The sequence below is a fragment of the Lethenteron reissneri genome, chromosome 21 (assembly GCF_015708825.2).
Source record: "Lethenteron reissneri isolate LAM-NWPU_2019-01 chromosome 21, ASM1570882v1, whole genome shotgun sequence".
Classification (NCBI taxonomy): Eukaryota; Metazoa; Chordata; class Hyperoartia; order Petromyzontiformes; family Petromyzontidae; genus Lethenteron; species Lethenteron reissneri.
The window spans coordinates 13150469-13171823 of record NC_083799.1 but is presented as its reverse complement, the minus strand read 5'-3'; the positions used below and the strand labels follow the sequence as shown (position 1 = coordinate 13171823).

The window sequence follows — 21355 nt, the reverse complement described above, 5'->3', positions numbered from 1 at the left end:
TTTGTCTTCCCAGTGGAGGGTTGTTCTGCACACACTGGGGCCGGGCACGGTACTCGTTTCAGGCTGAGTCGATGTAAAGGGGAGGCCCAGGACCGGTTCAGATATTCGTCTCTGATGTTGGCAGCGAGCGGGAATCTTACTCGTTTCCGCCGGATTGGGAGCGCAGTGCCCCAAACCGCTATACTACCGCTCCCCACACACCAATACCCGCCATTTGCGCTGGTGCCATGCGAGGTGCACCCTGAGGCCACGTGAAGTGTCGAAGACTCGCTGACAGGATTTCACGGGACAGACCCAGGTGTCATGGGTCGGCTGACTGAGATGATGCACCAGCTGTGCCCCCTATTATGCCAACTTTCTGCATCTTAGCCGCCCGGCGCTCCACTCTTTGTTGTAAGCGTCGCTCCTCCGCCCTCCGTTGTTGCTGGAGGGCGATTGCCTCCAACTGCCCCGTAGCGTCCTTCACGAGCCTCCTCCACAGAGGCCGATCTTGACACCGCTGGTACCGGTCATCGGCAAGTCCACTCAGCTCCACATCCTCCCGTACCGCATTAGTCCATCTGTTCTCCAGCCCATGTTGTACCCGTTTAGCCCTCTCTATGCACACACACACTTGCATAGATACACGTATGGATACACAGACCACACATGATACACATACACACATGCAATCACGCCTTTTGGCGTCCTCTGGTCTAACACCGTTTGAGACTAGGCTCTAAAGAAAGCTGTCTCTGGTGTGGACCAATCAGTTTCAAAGACAATGCACATACTATCAAAGCATGTTTTTGTTTGTTTGAATTTTCACCACATGTAAATATGGTTAATGCAGACGTGATTCCTTGCAAAGGTTTCAGTTTGGTGTTTTAACATCTTAACACAGCTGTTTCATTGCCAGAAAGGGGAAACACCCTATTATCATACCATTCATTAATATTTGCAATTCGGTGGGGGAGGACCCCCTTTGCAACAACAACCGCCGTTCACCATTAAGTGGCAGTGGCGTCAGCACGGCGCTTGTGCCAGGCTAGGTGCACCTTAAGGCCGACGCGTGAAGTGTCGAAGGCTTCAAACTTAATTTGGAGCTTTCGTGACTGCAGGAATTATTCTTTGGTTCTTTCGGTAAAGTCACGTATAAAGCTAAAATATTAAATTAAATTTATTATTTTATCTTTATACGTGACTTTGTCGAAGGCTTGCTGCTGACAGGTCACGGATCAACCCCAGGTGCCATGGTTTTACCGACTGAGATGACTGGCAGATGACTGGCAGATGACTGCCCCCTCTCTCTCATCCCCACCCCTTCCCCTCTCACCCCCCTCACCCCTCCTCTCACCCCACCCACCCCTCCCCTCCTCTCGCCCCCCTCTCACCCCACCCACTTCTCACCCCTTAGTCCCACCCCTCCCCCTCTAACACTTAGAATCACACTTAGACTCAACATCACCGTTGAGCTCTCCTTTGTGGCCTGGTCGCTTCTGAACAAGAGCTATGCAGCTCAGTGGGCCTTACCTGGTAAAATAACAAAAATAGAATGTTTTAATTAGTGAAGCACCAAACACGTCCCACACTCTGCGGCCGAGGAAGGGCTCTGGCGGATTGCCAGTGCCGGGCTCCAACAGTTAAACATCAAACAAGCCAGCCAGCCAGCCACACGAGTCAAGGACACTTTTGTCCTTAGGGCACAGAGGGGCCGGAGAGGTGGAGTGTATCGCCAAATAATTCGTTTCGTTTAAACGAAGATTTGGTATCTCTCTCTTTCTCGGTTTTATGTTACGGCCATAAGCGGGGGTGGGGATCGTTGTCTTTGTATGCAGTGGACGTCGCGTCTGTGCTGCGTCTGTGCTGCGTGTGTCCTGTGTGTGTGTCCTGTGCGTGTGTCCTGTGCGTGCATTGTGTGCACGTGTGCCGAGTACATGCGTGCGCTTGTGCACATCCATATGGGGCGCATGTGTGTTTGTGTGCAGTAGATCGACTCGATCTCAAATCAGTTACGAGTGCCGTGTATAAACATCGTCGCTGGGGAGACAAAGGCGACCGGGCGTGGTGCTGGCCACCCACCCCCTCGTGTACCCGTGCCGGCCTTCATAGGTGCTCGCTAACAGCACTTGCAGTCGGTTCTTCAAAGGCTCTACGTGGGATCTTTGTAAATGTGGAAGTGTCTATTGACACTTTGTGTTTGTTTATTGCGTCCTTTTGTTTCGTACATACGTGCGACACGTGTCATGCTGTGCGTGTTCATGCATGTGTCTGCATTGTGTGTTTTGTGTACGTTGGCGTGTGTCACTGTGTGTGTGTGCGTGTGTCTGGGACTCAGTCTTGTGCTCGTAATGTAGTGGGGAGCGGTGGTGTAGCGGTTAGCGCGACGCTGCGCTATGAACCCGGCTCACCCGTGTTCGATTCCCGCTCACGGCCAACACCAGTGACGATTATCTGAACCGGTCCTGGGCCTCCCCTAGGTCAACTCAGCCTCAAATGAGTACCTGGTGCGGTGTGTAAACATCGCCAACTGGGGAGACAAAGGCGGTCGGGCATGGTGCTGGCCATCCACCCCTCATGTGCTGTTAAAAGCACTTGCTCCTACAGTCTGTTAGGGCTACACGGGGGATCTTTGTCTTTGCTTGGGACTCAGTCTTGTGCTCGTGATGTAATTTGTTTATTTTCCTGTCCAGCATCTCGGGCTGGTGTCTTCTCCTCCTCCAGTGGACTGGCGTGGGAAGGTGACCCCCACGCCAAACACGTGTGTGCGAGTGTCAGCACCATCACCACCACCATCACGACCGGCATCGTTATCATCATCTCCAGTCTGCCATCATCACCATCATTAAAACCACCAACACCATCATCAACACCACCATGGTAACCATCATCACCATCATCACCACCATCGTCGTTTCCACTGCCATGAGCACCACCATTAACGATCATCACCACAATGATCACCATAATCATCATCACCACCACCGTCACTACCATCGTCTGCCATCTACAGCTGTCATTTACTCTTCAGTGGTAGTGACATCACCATGGTGCACACACACACACACAAATATTTATACACGCATCAACAGAGAACACTCACGTGCACAAGCCTACACACACACAGATGGATACACAAACACAATGAACAGAGACATGCACATACACACACAGCACATAACTTCACATAACACACACATGCAAGAATATACACACACACAAACATAATATACACACACAAACAAAATATACACACAAACACAGCCACACACCCATTCACAGATAACACACACATACAAAACTACAAAAGCCAAAGATCCCCCGTGTAGCCTCAACAGACGGTTGGGGCAAGTGCTGTTAGCGAGCATCTATGAAGGCCGGAACGGCACACGAGGGGGTGGGTGGCCAGCACCACGCCCGGCTGCCTTTCTCTCCCCAGTGGCGATGTTTACACACCGCATCGGGTACTAATTTGAGGCTGAGTCGACCTAGGGGATGCCCAGCACCGGTTCAGATAATCGTCACCGGTGATGTGCCGTGAGCGGGAATCGAACTCGGGTCGCCGGGTTCGTAGCGCAGCGCGCTCGCCGCTACACACACGCGCGCCATCGCGTGCACACTTACATGGCCCCCACAATGACACGGGATCCCTTGTTGTCATCATTCATCACGATAACGTCAACTTGTAATGCCGCTGCAGCACAGTAAATGATCTCATCGCTCTCGTCGGAGGAAGAGCCACGGAGGAGCGGGAACCCGGCAGCAACCACGTTGCAGGCCAGTGCCAAATTCACCGCACCCCCCCCCCTCCTCCAAGCTCTGCGGTCCTCTATATATGAAGGTGTTATTGAGCAATTCATGACAGTTTTACGCGTGGTAGGAAACGGAACGACCCGAGGAACAAACCCACGTGTGTGCGAGGGGGCAACGCTCTATCCTGCACAGGTGGAACAGGTCGAGTCCGCGATTGCTGCACCTCCTCGACGCCCACGGGTAGAAGGGGAGTTCCACACCATCAGCGCGGTGATCCACAAACCCTCGCTGCCGCCTCCACAGCGCTGGATCACGGCCTGCAGCCACGCTGCGTATCCTGGCTGCTCGCCACAGTCGGAGGCAAGTGCTGTTTGGGAGCACCTATTGAGCTTGGCACGGTGCACCACAGGGGGCGAGGGTGCGGATTGCAGTAAGCCTGGCCACATCTAAGATGAGGATTATTCATCGGCTGAAAGAACAGCACCGATTTGATCGCTCTCCCACCAAACGTCGACGAAATCCTCCCCCCCCTCCCCCTCTCGTTCCCACTGCTAGAGCTCATTGGTATCTGCCCATGGATCGTGATGATGATGATGGTGATCATTTGTGATGGCAAAGTCGCTTCTGTAAAAGAGCTATGTAGCTCAGTGGGCCTTACCTGGTAAAATACAAAGTTCAATTAACATAGTTCAGTTTTAGTTTATTCTGCCAAAGTAAGCATTGGTGCAGAAAGCTCCTTGGCTGATGGGACTCGCCGTTCAATTTTAGTGACGGCACAGGCACTAACTCTTTGTTCACTACTACACATCGTTATACCACAGGGCTGTTAAAAACCGGAGATGGCTTTTATCGATTCTAATAGTCAGGGATTTTCACACGATTATTACCGGTGAATGCAAGAACAACTCTCGCATCAAAGCCTAAACCAGGCGCGGGGAACCTTTTTTTCTGCCAAGGGCCATTTGGATATTTAGAACATCATTCGCGGGCCATACAAAATTATCAACTTAAAAATTATCCCGTTATATTTGGTCAAACATTGAATTAACTCACCCCTAATGTGATGGGCTAAAACTGCTTCTCTTTGGTGAGGCGTGTGATGTTAGCTGGTGTTGATGATGCTGCTGCTACTCGCAACTGCTTTTCCAGGTTTGCTCCTAGATTTATTGAATTTCGAGTCCCGCCTGCGGTTGCCTTGGCAGGGCCACACCAAATTATTTTGCGGGCCTCACACGGCCCGTTGGCCGGACGTTCCCCACCCCTGGCCTAAACGCTACGTCAAATAAAAAGTGTCGGCCTACCATGACGCGGACAAGAGCCGGGCACGCGCGTAGGGGACATCGAGCATGAGTCTCCGCCTCGTGTATTGTTGCTGTTGTGATGTATCATTGCCCAAGGGCACATCGGCCGCAGGCAAATAAATAAATAACTAGCCGCCGCCAATGAAGACACACGCACTCAATGACCACCAGATGTCTGAAAATAGCCCGGCTTTAGTATTATTGTTGTTAAGCACAGCCGCGGATTCGAAATGTTCCCTCCGCCGTCATTCGTGCTCCAGTTATTCGGACGTGCCGCATTCATTCATTCCAATTTGGTGCAATGTTCATTCTCCGTGCGTGCATTATTCATTCACCGGTCCATTATGCTCTGTGCGGGGGTGGGGGGGGGGCACGACACCAAACCCCCCCCACCACCCCCGTCCCCGCAAACTTCACGAACAAATCAAAGTGGTCTTCTTGGTTCTTTCGGTAAAGTCACGTAGAATTGAAATAATAAAATAATAAAAAGAAAACATAATAAAATAGCGCAGCGCGCTAACCGCTACACTCCCGCTCCCCGTACAAGCACACACACACACGCACGGACACACTCGCATGCGTACACAAACGCAAGTGGCGGTGAAGTCTCGTCTCTTCAAGTGACACTCTCTCCCCGCAGTAATTGAGCCGCTAATTGAGAACACGGCGGGAGAAGGAGTGGCTCGGTGAAAATAGAAGAGCTCCGAGCCTCCGAGTCACCTTCACTCCAGGAGCTGCCGCTCGCTTACACCCCTCCCTCCGTCGCAACGCGCACGCGCGCACGCACACATATCCACGTGCAATTAGCGAGCATCTATTTAGGCTGGCACCCAGCACAAAAGAGTGATGTACTGATCCGGCAGCGCCTTGTGGGCACCACGGTGGGAAGATGTTGTGCCAGGCCCTCGTGGTAAACGCGGCACATCCGTTGCCCGTCGCTGGCCCCCTTCCGTGAGATGTTTTTTTTACCTGGCTCTGTCCTCGACAAAGCTGTGTAGCATTCGTAGGCTGTGCAGGTGCCGCGATGGTGAGATGTTAACTACCTCGCCTGGTATGCAGGAGGTCGTGGGTTCGATCCCCACACTGACTATATTTGGAGTTTGCATGTTCTCCCGGTGGTCGCGTGGATTTTTCTCTGGGTCCTCCGGGTTTTCCCTCCACATTTTGAGTATTTGGCTGCTATACATTTCCACATGATAAGCCACTTCATTGACCTCCTATCATTTGTGGCCAGGTTGCTTCTAAAAACGAGCTATATAACTCAGTGGGCCTTACCTGGTAAAATAAAAAATAGTTCCTAGTTTTTCCTTCTCAGTGATAATGCCCGAAACATCACAGAGAATCAGGACTTCATTTTAGGCTGAGCAAACCGAGTGGTGACCCAAGCAAGGCTCAGATCCTCATTTTCACCGGTGTTGTGCATGTGTAGTGGGTTCCACGGAGGCACACACTTGAACTTGCAGGCAACACGTTTATTCTCACACCCCAACAGGGTAACTACATAAACGTACAACAGGTTAACTAGACCACAACGGGGTAACTACATAACCGGGTCAGTCAGTAACACATTGCCTGACCCACGATGCCGAGCGTAAAGACCGTAGACCGAGGATCGAAGAGACGTAGCACCGACAGGTTTCATTTAAACAGACAGCCTCGATCGGCTCTCGGGACCTCCCTTTTATGCCCCTGGGCGTGGCCTGGCTCAGCCCTCGGCCACTCCCCCTTTCTGGATCCCACCAGAAGGTTCTGGGCCATACATCACGTGTCCCTCTCACCACATTTCGGCCCCCCTCGACACCCTGTCCTGGTCACGTGCCCTGTCGGGTTCACCCAGACTGTCACGTCATCAACTGCCCTCTCTGTGACAGTCACCAGAACCATGCCCTCTAGGGCCCCCTTCCATGCCATACATCCTCTGGTGCCAGAAAGAGACTCTAACACGCACAGTTGTACTCTTCTCTAAAGTAACTGGCGCTTATCGCCGTAGTGACTCAATACACGGCACTACACATTCATGGCGTTCTAATCTATATAAATGGGACCGTTCAGGCGTAGAGGCGATTTGACTTGATGATTTAATGCACCAGCCATTGACTAACGTTTTTTATGACACGTGCATGTTAAATATTAAATGCAGTAGTTTGAAACATGTCGCACATCCATAAGCCAATTGTCCTTACGTGACCTTTCGAACGACTAGTCTTCTGGAGCTGGCGGTGTTGCTGTTGTGGGTCTCACATGAGCAGAGTGAGGCTTGTTAAACAATGACAAACGGGTCACCAGACGTAATTGGCAAGCGCCCTCCATGGACACTATAGGGCCCTGTTTATCACAACGATTGCTCGCTCACAGCCGCCACCTCTGGCGCTGTGAAGCGACTGAAATATTGAGGCCTAAATTACAACGCGAAGTCAGTGTGTCGTGCCCAAATCGCGTTTCCCCTGGGCATGGGCTGTCCCATATTGGGAGTTGTGAAACAGGAATCGAGAGAAAGCATGCTCGACCCCATGCTCAAACCCACGCTCAAACGCACACACGTCGAACCCATGCTGGACCGCTTCCCATTGGCTGTTCATTGTGAGCCGTCGCTTCCCATTGGCTACATGAGGCTCATAAACTACATTTTTAAACTAAACTTTTTTTAAAATATATAATACCGCATAAGGCCCACTGAGCTACATAGCTCTTTTTCATAAGTGGCCTGGCCACAAATAGCTCAACGAAATGGCTCACCATCAAGTGGACATTTATAGAAGCCAAATACTCTAAACGAATGTTCATGAACGTCGAGGGAAAAACCGGGAGTACGCGGAGAGAGACGCGCAAACTCGAAATATACAACAGGCGTCAGGGTTCGAGATCGAACCCACGACCTCCTGCATACCGGGCGAGGGAGATCACATCTCGCGCTCCCCGCCACGTCCATGCATAATCCCGAATTTATTTGCAACTCAGCGCCGCGTGCTGTGACGAGGACACGTGGCGTTCACAGAGGCGTTGCCGATTGTTGCTGGCTGCGTTCGGACGCCATCCACCGCTGTGTGGAGCAGCTCACATGCACTCGCTTTTCATTCCCTGGGTCCCAAAACGCACCGTGTTCCACACTGCGCAAGGACGAATACTGTGGACACAGAGTCTGTATGTTGCGTGCGTGCATGTTGGACTTATTTCGCGCGCCGTACGTAGCCAACCGCGCTAATCGGAGGTGCGGGGGGAAGGACAACAAACTAAACACGCAAAACGTAGATCCTTCGACACGTACTTTTGGTAAGATGTTTCCAAACGACGTTAAATCAAATGAACCGCACCCGCTCCAACAAATCGCCCGGGGATGAGCCCAGACGCGTTGCATCTGTTAAGCTAAGCAGCTTTGAGCCTGGGGAGTGCTTTGGAGGAGTGTGGGAGGGGTGGGGCCGTGGGGGAGGAGGTGGGGGAGGGGTGGAGGAGGGGGAATCAACCCCCCCGTGAGGGCGTTTAGACTGCACGGCCCCCGACTGCCATCGCGGGCAGTCGGGGGCCGTGCAGCAACATGCATTGTTGCTCTGTACTATGCCCCGAGATTCCGAGGCGCACAGAGCATGGAGCCAGCGTGCAGCTCAGGGCCAACCCACCCCCTGTGGGTTGGCAGCAACGTGGAGGTTGACTGACAGCCACATGGCGCACTGCAGAACGCTACAAAAAAAAACCACCGAGAATTGAACGTCAAATCCCGTGATCCGTGGGCTCTGAACTCGAGGTGGCCTCACCGCTGCCAGCTCCGTGGTTTCCACGCAGCGCGCTTATGCCCATAACGGGAGGCTCCCCGTGGCGTTTCTTAACGACTGCGAAGGCGCCGCGCCGACACCAAACTTGGGTCTCGGCTCGGCGGCCGCACGAAATAAAAATAAAACCGCGTGCGTGAGCGGGAGGGAGGAGAGGGAGGAGAGGGAGGGAGGAGAGGGAGGAGAGGGAGGGGAGGGAGTGAGGAGAGGGAGGGAGGAGAGGGACGGAGGGCGTGAGGAGAGGGAGTGAGGATAGTGAGGAGAGGGAGGGAGGGAGGAGAGGGAGGAAGTGAGGAGATGGAGGGAGGGAGTGAGGAGTTCTAAGACACAGAACTAACCGTTGCCATGTTATAGGAATACACTTGGCCCCCCCCACCCCTGGTAACTTTCATCCTGACCCGTGGATCGATAGTTCAATTTTAATGTGCAATGTGACAGACGGACTGTACCGTTGCCTTGGTGTGGTCTGGGGCTGCTGTTGTTTTGCTGCTTTGCCCAAGCTTTGCAATCGGTGAACTAATATCATTGATCTGTGCTCCGATCGTGGTTTTGCATTCCTCGTTGTCGTGACCGTCTGACCAGTAAAAGAAATAAAAGCGCTTCACGGCTCATCGGATTTCTCAATTCATGAGCTAAAGATTCTGATTCTCACACGAACGTGTGGCGCTGCCCGGCACTGCCCTTCCGTCTCGCGGGCTGTCGCGAGACGCTGCGCTGTGGCGTCGCCTCGTTCCCCTCCCACTCTGCTCCACTTCCAGTCGGCAAATTCTCACTCCGGATGCATTTTCGTTATTTTCGGTTTCGCTCGTGGCCCCTGGAGTCGGTGGCACGCGACAAGTCGCCACGGCGAGAAAGAGAGAGAGAGAGACAAATAAATATACACACACTGTATGTGGTGCGCAAGGTTGGCTGAAATTAAGCCCCTGGTAGCCACCTGCCATCTGAGTACCCATGTGTGCGTCTTCTACCCTGTCAATCAAATAAGTCAATGCACTCGATCAGGGGGTTGCCAACCTGCGGCTCAGAAGTCGCACGCTGCTCCTATAGTGACCGCTGCTCTGCGGCGTTATTCAACACAAACTCCTGCGGAGGGAGCTGGAAGGAACGTTGGGTTGCTCGGTCAATGGCCAGGGTCAACGGCCAGGGCGTGGTGTATTCCGCAAATATGGCCGACTGTGAGGGCGGGCACAAGCCGGCGTGAGTAGGTTAAACGTTGAGTTTTATAAGGGCACCACGGGGTGACCAGCCCCTCCACACCCGGCCCCACCCCTCCCACACCCCCCACCCAGCCCCACCCTCTAGACCCAGCCCCTCCCCACCCTCCCCACCCAGCACCACCCTCCCCTCCCCACCCAGCCCCTCCCTCCCCACCCAGCCCCTCCCTGCACGACGGACACAATAATCCCCTGTGGGTTGGTGTAACCAGGAGGTTCCTCCCAGTATTAAGGAGTCACCGTCTCGTCGTCACCGCACGGTGCATTATGGTGCTTGTTAGAACTGAGGTCTTTTTTACACGCTTTCTTTGAACTCACTCTGTCTGTTGTTGTTGTATCCTCAAATCTTGTAACTCAAATTTAACCCACTTCCCAATGTGGTATCCACTGCAAACTTTGTATACTTATGTCATACTGATGACAATACTATATTCTATCATAAATATATTTTAGACAATCTTTTTACACGCTTTCTTTGAACTCACTCTGTTGTTTTTGTATCCTCAAATCTTGTAACTCAATTTTAACCCACTTCCCAATGTGGTATCGACTGCAAACTTGGTATACTTATGTGATACTGATGACAATACTATATTCTATCATAAGAAATATATTTTAAACAATCTTTTTACACGCTTTCTTTGAACTCATTTTGTTTGTTGTCGTTGTTGTATCGCCAAATCTTGTAACTCAATTTTAACCCACTTCCCAAAGTGGTATCGACTGCAAACTTGGTATACTTATGTCATACTGATGACAATACTATATTCTATCATAAAAACAAAAATTAAACATAATTTTTTAGATGTTATGTTTCGGCTTGGGTCTAATTGTCCACGCTCAACTGACGTTGGCTGTAATTGGCCACGGTCCCTTACGTTATGGCAAGCTTCGGGGCCACTTCCTGGAGTCGTGGAGTTCTACCATTAGTAGTACATTTCATAAAAGCGTGTTTAAAAAAGAGTTAAAAAAAAAGATTACTTATTTATTTATAGAAGTCGAACACAAATGGCTCTTCTTGTTATTTTGGTTGCCAGCCCCTGACACTCGATGAAGCCCCCCCCCCCCCCCCCGCCTCCTGCCAGTCTGTTGCGGTCGTGGGGAGCTGTTTGACCATACTTCACCACGTTGGTTCACGGCCCTGTCAATCTACACGTCTCGTTCTCGACTCTCTCTCTCTCTGGAGATGCACGCGCAGTGCGGGCGTACGCGCGAATTCCACGTGCGAGGCGGGCCGGCATCCGCACCCCCCCCCGACTCACACGGTCGGCTACGTGCGGAGCTAAAAACGAAGCTCAACATCCACAAGTTATTGGTACGAAATCTCTAAATGTATATCCACGTGCGTATTTGATCATCTGTGCAGTAACACGTGCACGTGTGCTGCGAATAGAACACAAGGATCAAAGTTGGTGGCTGTGACGATTTGGGGCCGTCCATAAATGACGTCACGCACCTGGGGGGGGGGGGGTCAGACATTTGTGACGATGTGTGACGAGGGGAGAGGGGGGGTTGAGAAATGTGACGTCGCATCAAAATGCGCAACTTTAAATAAATCTAGACAACACGTTCTACTTAATTAAATAGACGTTTTAATAAATGTTTTCTCCTGCAACATCAGAGTGCAGCGGCACATTAAATACGCACTACAATGACAATAGTTTAAAGCGATTCTAAGCATGTTTTATGGTTTTGGGGGGGTGGGTGGAGGCAGAGCTTCGTGACGTCATATTTGAGGGGGGGGGGGGTCTGACTTTTTGTGACGCAGTGTGGGGTCCAAAATCGTCCAAAATCGCGTGACGTCATTTATGGACGACCCCTTTGGGAACCCGGTGAACGCGTTCCGCACAACGGCGGGTGAGGATCTATAGTCGCACTCAGGTCTCGCGTTCATTTCGTTGAAACCACGCGAGAGAACTCAAGAGACGAAGAATCGTCTCCGTTTTAAGAGTCATCTGGCTTAGTCATCACGGTTCAGCTGCCTATCCGTGTATCTGTTTGTCTACATACCCCCGAATTCGTGTCTATCTCTACACCTATCTGCCTATGTATGTAAACAGCTGTCAATCTGCCTATCTTCCTCTTTATTTATAGAGCTGCCTATTCACGCGGTATCTGCAGGCTATTGTGTTTGGCTGCGTGTCTCTCTGTACCCTGTCCACGCGTCTGTTGTTCTACATTAACGTTTCTATTTTGCCAGGTAAGAACACACTGAGCTAAGCGATCTGGCAATCACAACTGAAAGCTCAACGAAGTGGCTTATCGTGTGGACATTTATAGCAAGCAAATACTCTACTCCAAACGCGTGACGTTGATTCTAAATGTGGAGGGGAAAACCGGAGGACTCGGAGAAAATCCACGCGGCCACGGGGAGAGAGACTATGTAAAAACTCCATATATAAAAAAAGGCATCAGGATCGGGATCGAACCCACGACCTCCTGTACACCAGGCGAGATAGTTGACATCTCGCCACTAGATAGCACGTGATTCACACACACACAACAACAACAACAAACACCACCACCACACGATCACACGCACGCCACTTGTGTATTCTGAATGCTTTGTGTCTACACACCGCGTCAGCGACTCGTTTAAGGCTCAGTCGACCTAGGGTAGACCCAAGACATGTTAAAATATTCGCCACTGATGTTGGCCGTGGGCGGCAATCTAATTCGGGTCGCCGGATTTGTAGTACAACTCGCTAGCCACTATTATGCCGCTTCCAAAGACAAAGATCCCCCGTGTAGCCTTAACAGACTGCTGGAGCAAGTGCTATTCACGAGCCTTTATAAAAGCCGGCACGGCACACGAGGGGTGGGTGCCCAGCACCACGCCCGGCCACCTTTGTCTCCCCACATCGCACCAGGTACTCATTTGAGGCTGAGTCTACCTAGGTGAGGCCCACGACCGATTCATATAATCGTCACTGGTATTGGCCGTGAGCGGGAATCGAACTCGGGTGAGCCGTGTTGGTAGCGCAGCGTAGCGCTAACCGCTACACCACCGCTCCCCGCACACACGCCCCAGCAAAGACAAAGATCCCCTTTATAGCCTTAACAGACTGTCGGGGCAAGCACCAGCACACACACACGCCCCGCGCGTCTCGGCACCAGCCACTCGCAGCTGTTTCCTGTTGCTGCTGCTGCTCGTGTCTCAAGGTGCAATAACAAACTCATAAATCCGGGGGCCGGGCAGGCACCCCCCTCACCCACCCAGATGACCGCGCCGATAGCCTCCAGCGGCGACACGTGCTGTGCGCGAGCCCCTGTTAACAACGCCAGGGGCGACACGTACAGAAAGAACCCCTCCTCGACCATTCCTCGTATAACCTTCACAGACGGTCGGGCCAAGCGCCGCGAAGGACAACACGGCACGCGCGGGGTGCTGTGGCAGGAACCACGCCCGCCCGCCCGCCTTTGTCTCCAGAGTGGCGACGTTTATCCGTCACAATCATTTAAGGCTGAGTCGACGTAGGGGAGGCCCCAGACTGGTTACGTTATTCGCCGCTATTGCGAAGTTCAACTTGGGACCGCCGGGTTTGCAGCGCACGGCTCTCCACATGCACACGACTGCCACTTACTACTTTTATTTGAGCGGGTGAGGCCCACTTGAGCTTTCACAGCTCATTTTCAGAAGCGAACTGGCTATCACAAACGATGGCTCAGCCAAGTGGCTTATCGCGTGGAAATGTATAGCAGCCAAATACTCCGAACGCGTGACGTTGCTTCTAAATGTGGAAGGAAAAACTGGAGGACCCGGAGAAAAATCCACGCGACTACGGAGAGAGAGAGACACGCAAACTCCAAAATATACGGCAGTCAGGGTCGGGATGAAACCCACGACCTCCTGCAAACCAGGCGAGGGAGTTAACATCTCATAGCCACCGTGGCGCCCCGGGACACACATCCGAGGTGTATAACTACAAGATAACAGCCGATTGCGTTTTGGATCACATTCACTGTTTTCTTTTGAATTGTATCCCACTTTTGTGTTCTGGGCGTGGTGCCACAAGACGAGGGTGTCCGTTAGGAAATCGGACGATGAGCAGTGCACCCACACAGTGCTGGAGAACGGCCCGCAGAAGTTGAGAGCGTAGATATCCATACTCCTGGGATTCCTTCAAGCACTCTTTGTTATCCGCACTTGGGCGGTTTTCTGGGACCTTCGCGCAAAGAACATGATTTCAGCATGTCCGTGAAGACCTTTGCCACAGTAAGTGAAACCAAATTCACATTTCCCCACGATGAGTGTTTTGTGCAGTCAATTGTTGAGACCATGAATTTGCTACAATTGAGAACCACGCGGTTTGATCAGCTGCAATCCAGATTCGAACCCAGGAAGTCAGCGATTCTGGATCAGCGCTTTAACCCCTGAGCTATCCAACGCCTCGCATCTTCATGTAGCCAGTGTCACATCTGGCACGGTGCTGCTGATGATGCTGGTGATGATGTTGGTAGTGGCGGTGGATGCTCTGTTGCGGTTCGTGATGGCTGTGGTAGTGCTGCTGTTGCTGCTGCTGTTGGTGATGATGGTGGGTGTTGGTTCGAATAGCGCTGCTGATGATTATGATATGGATGATGATGATATTACTAATGCTGCACTAAGCCGCTCATGCCTTCAGCAGACAGGGCACATTACGGGGAGACACGTGACTCAATCAATGTCACGCCACTCGTCTCCGGTCTGAGCGCTTCACCACTCCTGCACGACAAAGACAAATATCCCTCCCCCGTGTAGTCTCCTCAGGCTGTTGGGGCAAGTGCTGTTAGCGAACACCTATTAAAGCCAGCCCCCACGCCCGGCCTCCCCAGCTCTGAGGTTCACAACCACTGCGCCACCGCTCGCCCGACAAAACGCGCGCGCGTGATTGTGGTCACGTGCTGTTTGGGACGTGATTTGTATGAGCACAGAGTGCGAGAAGTCGCCAGAATTTCTCACGCATTTCGGTAAATTCCGTGATTAAACTGTGACACCACAGACACGCTGCGACACACGCGGGCACACGGAGTAACGCGTGAAGCAACGGCGCTCACAGCCAAAGATCCCCCGTATAGCCTTAACAAACTGCTGGGACAAGTGCTGTTAGCGAGCACCTAGAGGTGGCCTTAAAGCCGGTATGGAACACGAGGGGGTGGGTGGCCAGTACCACGCCCAGCCGCCTTTATCTCCTCAATGGCGATGTTTACACACGGCACCACCTACTAATTTGAAGCTGAGTCGACCTAGGCGAGGCCCAGAAGCTGATTCATATCATCGTCACTGGTGTTGACCGTGAGCGAGAATCGAACTCGGGTTTGCCGGGTTTGTAGCGCAGCGCGCTAACCGCTACACTACCGCTCCCCACAGTAACACGTACGCACGCACACACAGGAACATGCGTGCACTCATAGACCCTGTTCATCACAGATCGCACATTCATGCGCACACAATACGTCCACAAAGACAAAGATCCCCCATGTAGCGTAACACGCACACACTCATACAAAGATCACCCGCATAGCTGTTAACAATGTGTTGGGGCAAGAGCTATTTGCGAGCAACCTATGAAGGTCGGCACGGCCCACGAAGGGAAGGATGTAAGTGACCATCACTGCGCCCGGCAGTCTTTGAGGATTACACACCGCATCGGGTTGTTATTTAAGGCCGAGTCAACCTAGGGGAGGACCATGACCGGTTCAGATATTCGCCGCTGTGAGCGGGGATGGAACTCTGGTGGCGCAGTGCACTAACACACACACAGGGTAACGTATACACAGGGACATCCACGCGGAACACACAGACACAACGTAACGCACACACACAACGGCACTCATCGATAGACGCACAGTGCTACTGAGTGGCACAAAGACAAAGATCCCTCGTACAGCCTTAACAGACTGTTGGGGCAAGTGCTGTTAGCGAGCACCCCTGAAGGCCGATACGGCACACGAGGGCGTGGGGCGGTCAAAGCCACGCCTGGCCGCCTTTGTCTCCCCAGTGGCGATGTTTTTACACACCGCACCAGGAACTACATTTGAGGCTGAGTCGACCTAGGGGAGGCCCAGGACCGGTTCAGATAATCGTCACCGATGTTGGCCGTGAGCGGGAATTGAACTCAGGTCACCGGGTTCGTAGCGCAGCACGCGAACCACTACACTCCAGATCAGCACGAACACACTATATATATAATAACACACACACATACACAATGACACACACTCCACACACACACACGCACTCCACGCGCACGCGCACGCTCACGTCCGGTCACCTGTCACAAAAGGGTCCGAGCCCCAGCAGAGCCCCATGTGCGACACCCCCCGCTGCGGCTCCAGCGCCCCCGTGCACCGCTCCACGCGAGCCCCCAGTCCAAGCCTCCAGTCCAAGCCTCCTCCTCCTCTTCCTCCTCCTCCTCTTCCTCCTCCTCCTCCCGACAGCACCGGCTCAGCTGTCATCCATCAAGGTGCCGCATCAACTCTCCCCTCCGCATGCCCCACGCACCGCTCCAACGATTCACCTCTCTGCTCTCCCCTCCCTCCCTCCCTCTCTCCCTTCCCCTCTTTTTGTGTCTCTTCCTTCCTCGCCTCGCTCCGCTCCTTATCTCCACGTATCGGCCGCGCTCGCGAGTGATTTCCCGTGAGGACGCACGCAACACTCGTGTAATTGCGCCGCTGCTACTGCCGCCGCTGCTGCTGGAGTGGCCGTATGAGGCTGGCGAGACGGGTGCATGGAGATGGGAGGGGAGGAGGAGGAGGGGGGGGTTGAGAGGGGGGGGGGGTGAGGAGGGAGAGGGGGAGGGAGAGGGAGGAGTCGAGCAGGTGCGTGTTGCGCAACGCGCCCTGCACATCTTGGGTGAGCGAGGAGCCTCGTAAAATGACCTGGGGAACCGACGTGAGGTCACCTCAACGCCGACACCCAAAGATCCCCCCCGTGTTGTCTTAACAGACTGCAGGATTCCCACCACCGCATCGGCATCGGCAGCAGCATCAGGGCGAGCGAACACCACAATGACGGCGATCGGCATCGGCACTTTCGCTACCGAGACCATCACGAAGAGCCGCGACAAGCCACCACTACAAATACAACTACCGTCACCATCACCATCATGCAAACAGGCACCATCACCATCGACAATACACAATCATCGGCAGCTGCGGCACCAGCAGCGTGCCGTGATCATCACCAAATCCGCGTGTGACTGGCGGCCCGGAGTGTTTTTCGCAGCGGCAGTGTTTTGATCAGAGCACCGAAGGGGTTGACACGCGGTGAAGGACGGGACAGTGGAGACGGGAAGAGGGGAGGGAGTGGGAGGGAGTGAAGGGAGGGAGGGAGGAGGGAGGCGGGGTGGGGGGAGGTGCAGCGGCCACTTCAAGGGACAGCGTCATCCCGGTCTCATTTGCATGCTCAAGGTCACTCCGGCACCACCACGACCCCGCCCCCCACAATGCCCCCCCCATCCCACCCCCTCCCGTTCCCGTCCCGCATCACTCCTCCACCTCGCGCTCTCTGCTCTCACCCACTCTGCGTCTTCGTCTCCGTTCAGTAAATGCGTTCCTCCTCTTCCTCCTCTCCAAGAGACTGCGTCTAAAAATAACCTGCCGGCGGGTGCAGCTAGCCACGTGCGAGCGCGTGCGTGTGTATCACCACGCACGCGCACACACACGCACGCGCACACACACGCACGCGCACACACAAACACGCGCACACACACGCGCGCGCACACGCACGCACACACACGCACACACACACGTGCACACACACGCACACACACGTGCACACACACAAACGTGCACACACACATGCACACACACACGTTCGCACACACACACGTGCACACGCACGCACACACGCACACACACGCGCGCGCACACACACGCGCACAACATCCGCCCTTCACCACTCAGCAACGGTGACGTCCCCGGTGCGCTTGTGCCAGGCTAGGTACACTTTGAGACCGTTACGTAAAGTGTGGAAGGATCGCTGCCGGCAGGTCACGGGACGGACCCGGGCGCCATTCAGTAGACCGACTGAGATGACTGACAGATGCCTCCCACCTGTGCTCCCTGACCGTGCCAACTCGCTGCGTTTAGCCGCCCCGGCGTTCCGCTCATTGTGAGCGTCGCTCCTCCGCCCTCCGAGTGCGGCACACACGCACACAAAGATCCTCCGCATAGCGAGGCCTTTAAAGTACTGTTAGCGAGCACCTATTGAGGCCGTAACAGCACACGAGGGGGTTGCGTGGCCAACACAACGCAACGCCCGGCCACCTTTTATCTCCCCACACACCGCTCCAGACACCTCGGGGAGGCCAAGGTCGGCTTCAAATAATCGTCACTGTCCTTGGTCACGAGCGGGAATCGAACTCGTAGCGCCACCACTCCCCACGTACGAACGCACAAACGCAAAGATTCCCCCGTGTAGCATCAACAGACTGTAGGGGGCAAGGCTGTTAGTGATCACCGATGAAGGCCGGCACGGCACACGAGGGGGGTGGGTGGCCAGCACCACTGCCGGCCGACATTGTCTTCGTGGGGGTGTTTTTCACACCGCCACCAGGTACTCATTTGAGGCCGAGTCGACCTATGAGAGGCCCAGGACCGGTTCAGATAATCGTCACTGGTGTTGGCCGTGAGCGGGAATCACGCACGCTTACGCACAACCAAGCTTATCCATGCGCACGCACGCAAGCACGCTTACGCACGCAAGCACGCTTACGCACGCGCGCGCACGCACGCGCACGCACGCACGCGCACGCACGATTACTCACGCGCACGCACGCGCACGCACGCGGCTCCCACGTGACGCAGCGCGTGCCGATCACCGCTGGGAGCGCGCGCGCGCTCTGCGTGGTCGCGCGCGACCACCAGGGAGGGCTCCATCCATTGGCTGTGCGTTGGAACTAAAGTATGTTTTTATTTTTACCAGGTAAGGGCCACTGAGCTATACGGCTCTTTTTCAGAGGCGACCTGGCAATCACAAATGACAGCGCAACGAAGCGGCTTATCACGTGGAAATGTATAGCAGTAGCCAAATAAATACTCGAGACGCTTGATGTTCATTCCACATATGGAGGGAAACACCGGAGGACCCAAAGACAAATCCATGGAGAGAGAGACATGCAAACTCCAAATATACAGCAGCGTTAATTGGTTCTTTACCCTTCTATCTGGCAACAAAACTGACACCTTTTTGCAAGGAGTCATGTTTGCATAGACCGCAATACCTGCAGTCATAATACAAACAAAAGAACATAACTCTGATAATGTGCACTGTCCTTATTATCAGAGTTATGTTCTTTTGTTTGTATTATGACTGCAGGTATTGCGGTCTATGCAAACATGACTCCTTGCAAAAAGGTGTCAGTTTTGTTGCCAGATAGAAGGGTAAAGAACCAATTATCATATTTTTACTGGCAAATGAGGTCCCCATAGTATACAGCAGCGGTCAGGGTCGGGATCGAACCCAGGATCTGCTAAACACGAGGCGCGCCACCGTGGCGACCTATTGAATCGCGAGGCACCGAGTAAGGGCGCAGCCCTGCAATTGCCTACTCGCGCCCACTGTCGGCAGTATGACCTCTAAACTCGAGACCGGTGAGCGTTTTATTTTCGTCTGCTCTTATTGATTATTTATCAAGGAGACCCACACAGAGTCGTGGGACTGTTTTCAGGTGGGTACTACTGCTGCTGCTGCTGCTCCTACATTGGGGTTTATGTTGAGATGTTTTCAGCCAATGTACGATGATGCTGCGTGTTTATTCTACACGTGTGGGAGGAAACCGGAGCACGCCGAGAAAACCGACCCAACGCGCGAGGGAGCAACGCTCTATCCCCGTGCAGATGACCAACAGATGGCCATTAGTCCAAACTCACTTTAACGCCTGCTTCTGGCTTAGCCCAGGCTACGGCTCCTCCTCGAGTAGAAGGGGAGTTCCACACCATCAGCGCGGTGATCCATCGACCCTCGCTCCTGCCTCCAAAGCGCTGGATCACAGCCTGCAGCCACATCACTGCCCGGCTCTTGCACGCTGACCTGTGCAAGTTGTACGTCTCGATGCACAGGCTTTACCCCGCCGCACACAGCCTGCCGATCGACGAACTGCGATTGACCCATTTACACGGCTGGGTAGACGGAGGTGTGGGACGTGGGTGGATTTAAAAACAAACGTCCTCACTGTTTCACTCCACCGCGGGGGAGCATCAGTCGGACAGCGCTAATAACAGGAGTGGCACGACTCATCGAGATCCATCGATAAGATCACGATACTCGTTTCTTCCCCCGAGTGTGTAATCATGGAGGTATTACATTCATACTTAGGGGGCCGTCCATAAATGACGTCACGCGATTTTGGACGGTTTTTGATCCCCCCTTCGTCGTCACACGGCGTCACAAAAAGTCAGACCCCCCCTCAAATATGACGTCACAAAGCTCTGCCACCTCCCCCCCAAAATAAAACATGCTTCAAATCGCTTTAAACTATTGTCATTGTAGTGCGTATTTAATGTGGCGCTGCACTCTGATGTTGTAGGAGAATACATTTATTAAAAAGTATATTTAATTAAGTAGAACGTGTTGTCCATATTTATTTAAAGTTGCGCATTTGATGTGACGTCACATTACTCACCCCCCCCCTCCTCGTCACACATCGTCACAAATGTCTGACCCCCCCCCCCACCCTAGGTGCGTGACGTCATTTATGGACGGCCCCTTATGCTACTGTGCGTATCATTACGTTGCGACGCTGCTTGCAGCGTTGGCCAACAACAGCCACTTTAACGCGTCCATCAATAGCACGGTGTGGCCTTGTACAGAAGAGTACATAATAGGTGACGTTTTGTGTTATGAAGGGCTATGAAGAACGTTTTTTTTACGCGTTATGAATTAGGGCAATTGCCCGAAACGCCTTCTCTTGACTACTTTTTGTCCCTTTTGCGCGGATGTGTTGAGGGTCGTGCCGCAACACGTGCACTCGGCACGCGAAGCCACCAAATCTGTAAACGAATCGAGACCCTCAAAGCGAAGAGACCGCGCCGCTCGGGGTTTCGCTGCCCGCCGAAACGAACGGCTGCGCGAAAATATTTGGCCGGGAAAAGCCATGGGCACGGACTAAAAATCATCTCACTCAGTAATAAAGACAAACGTCCCCTGTGTAGCCTACGCAGCCTGTTAGGGCAAGCACATGAAGGCCGCGGCGGCTTACCACGGGCGATATGGTGAGCGAGGGGAGGACCAGGACTGGTCGAGATGTCACTTTGCACTGATGTTAGTCATGGCCAGGAATGGAACTGGGGTGAACCGGGTTCGTAGTGCAGTGCGCTAACCACTGCGCCATCGCTCTCCCATTGCTCGCTGTACACGCCA

At 53.3% G+C, this 21355-nt stretch overlaps 1 protein-coding gene across 4 annotated transcripts in view; it reads right to left on the bottom strand.

Annotated features, from left to right (window-relative positions):
• Positions 1–21355, bottom strand: part of LOC133345256 (disco-interacting protein 2 homolog C-like) — a 151101-nt gene that overhangs the window by 117304 nt on the left and 12442 nt on the right. Inside the window, exon 1 of one of the 4 annotated variants that reach the window (XM_061555860.1) lies at positions 16266–16392. The exons of 2 other annotated variants lie outside the window; for them this stretch is intronic. In XM_061555860.1, coding sequence (XP_061411844.1) covers positions 16266–16302 — 37 coding nt within the window. In that variant the 5' untranslated portion in view covers positions 16303–16392. Of the gene's footprint in view, positions 1–16265; positions 16393–21355 lie in introns of those variants that run through there. One more of the 4 variants, XM_061555858.1, reaches the window with a different exon arrangement.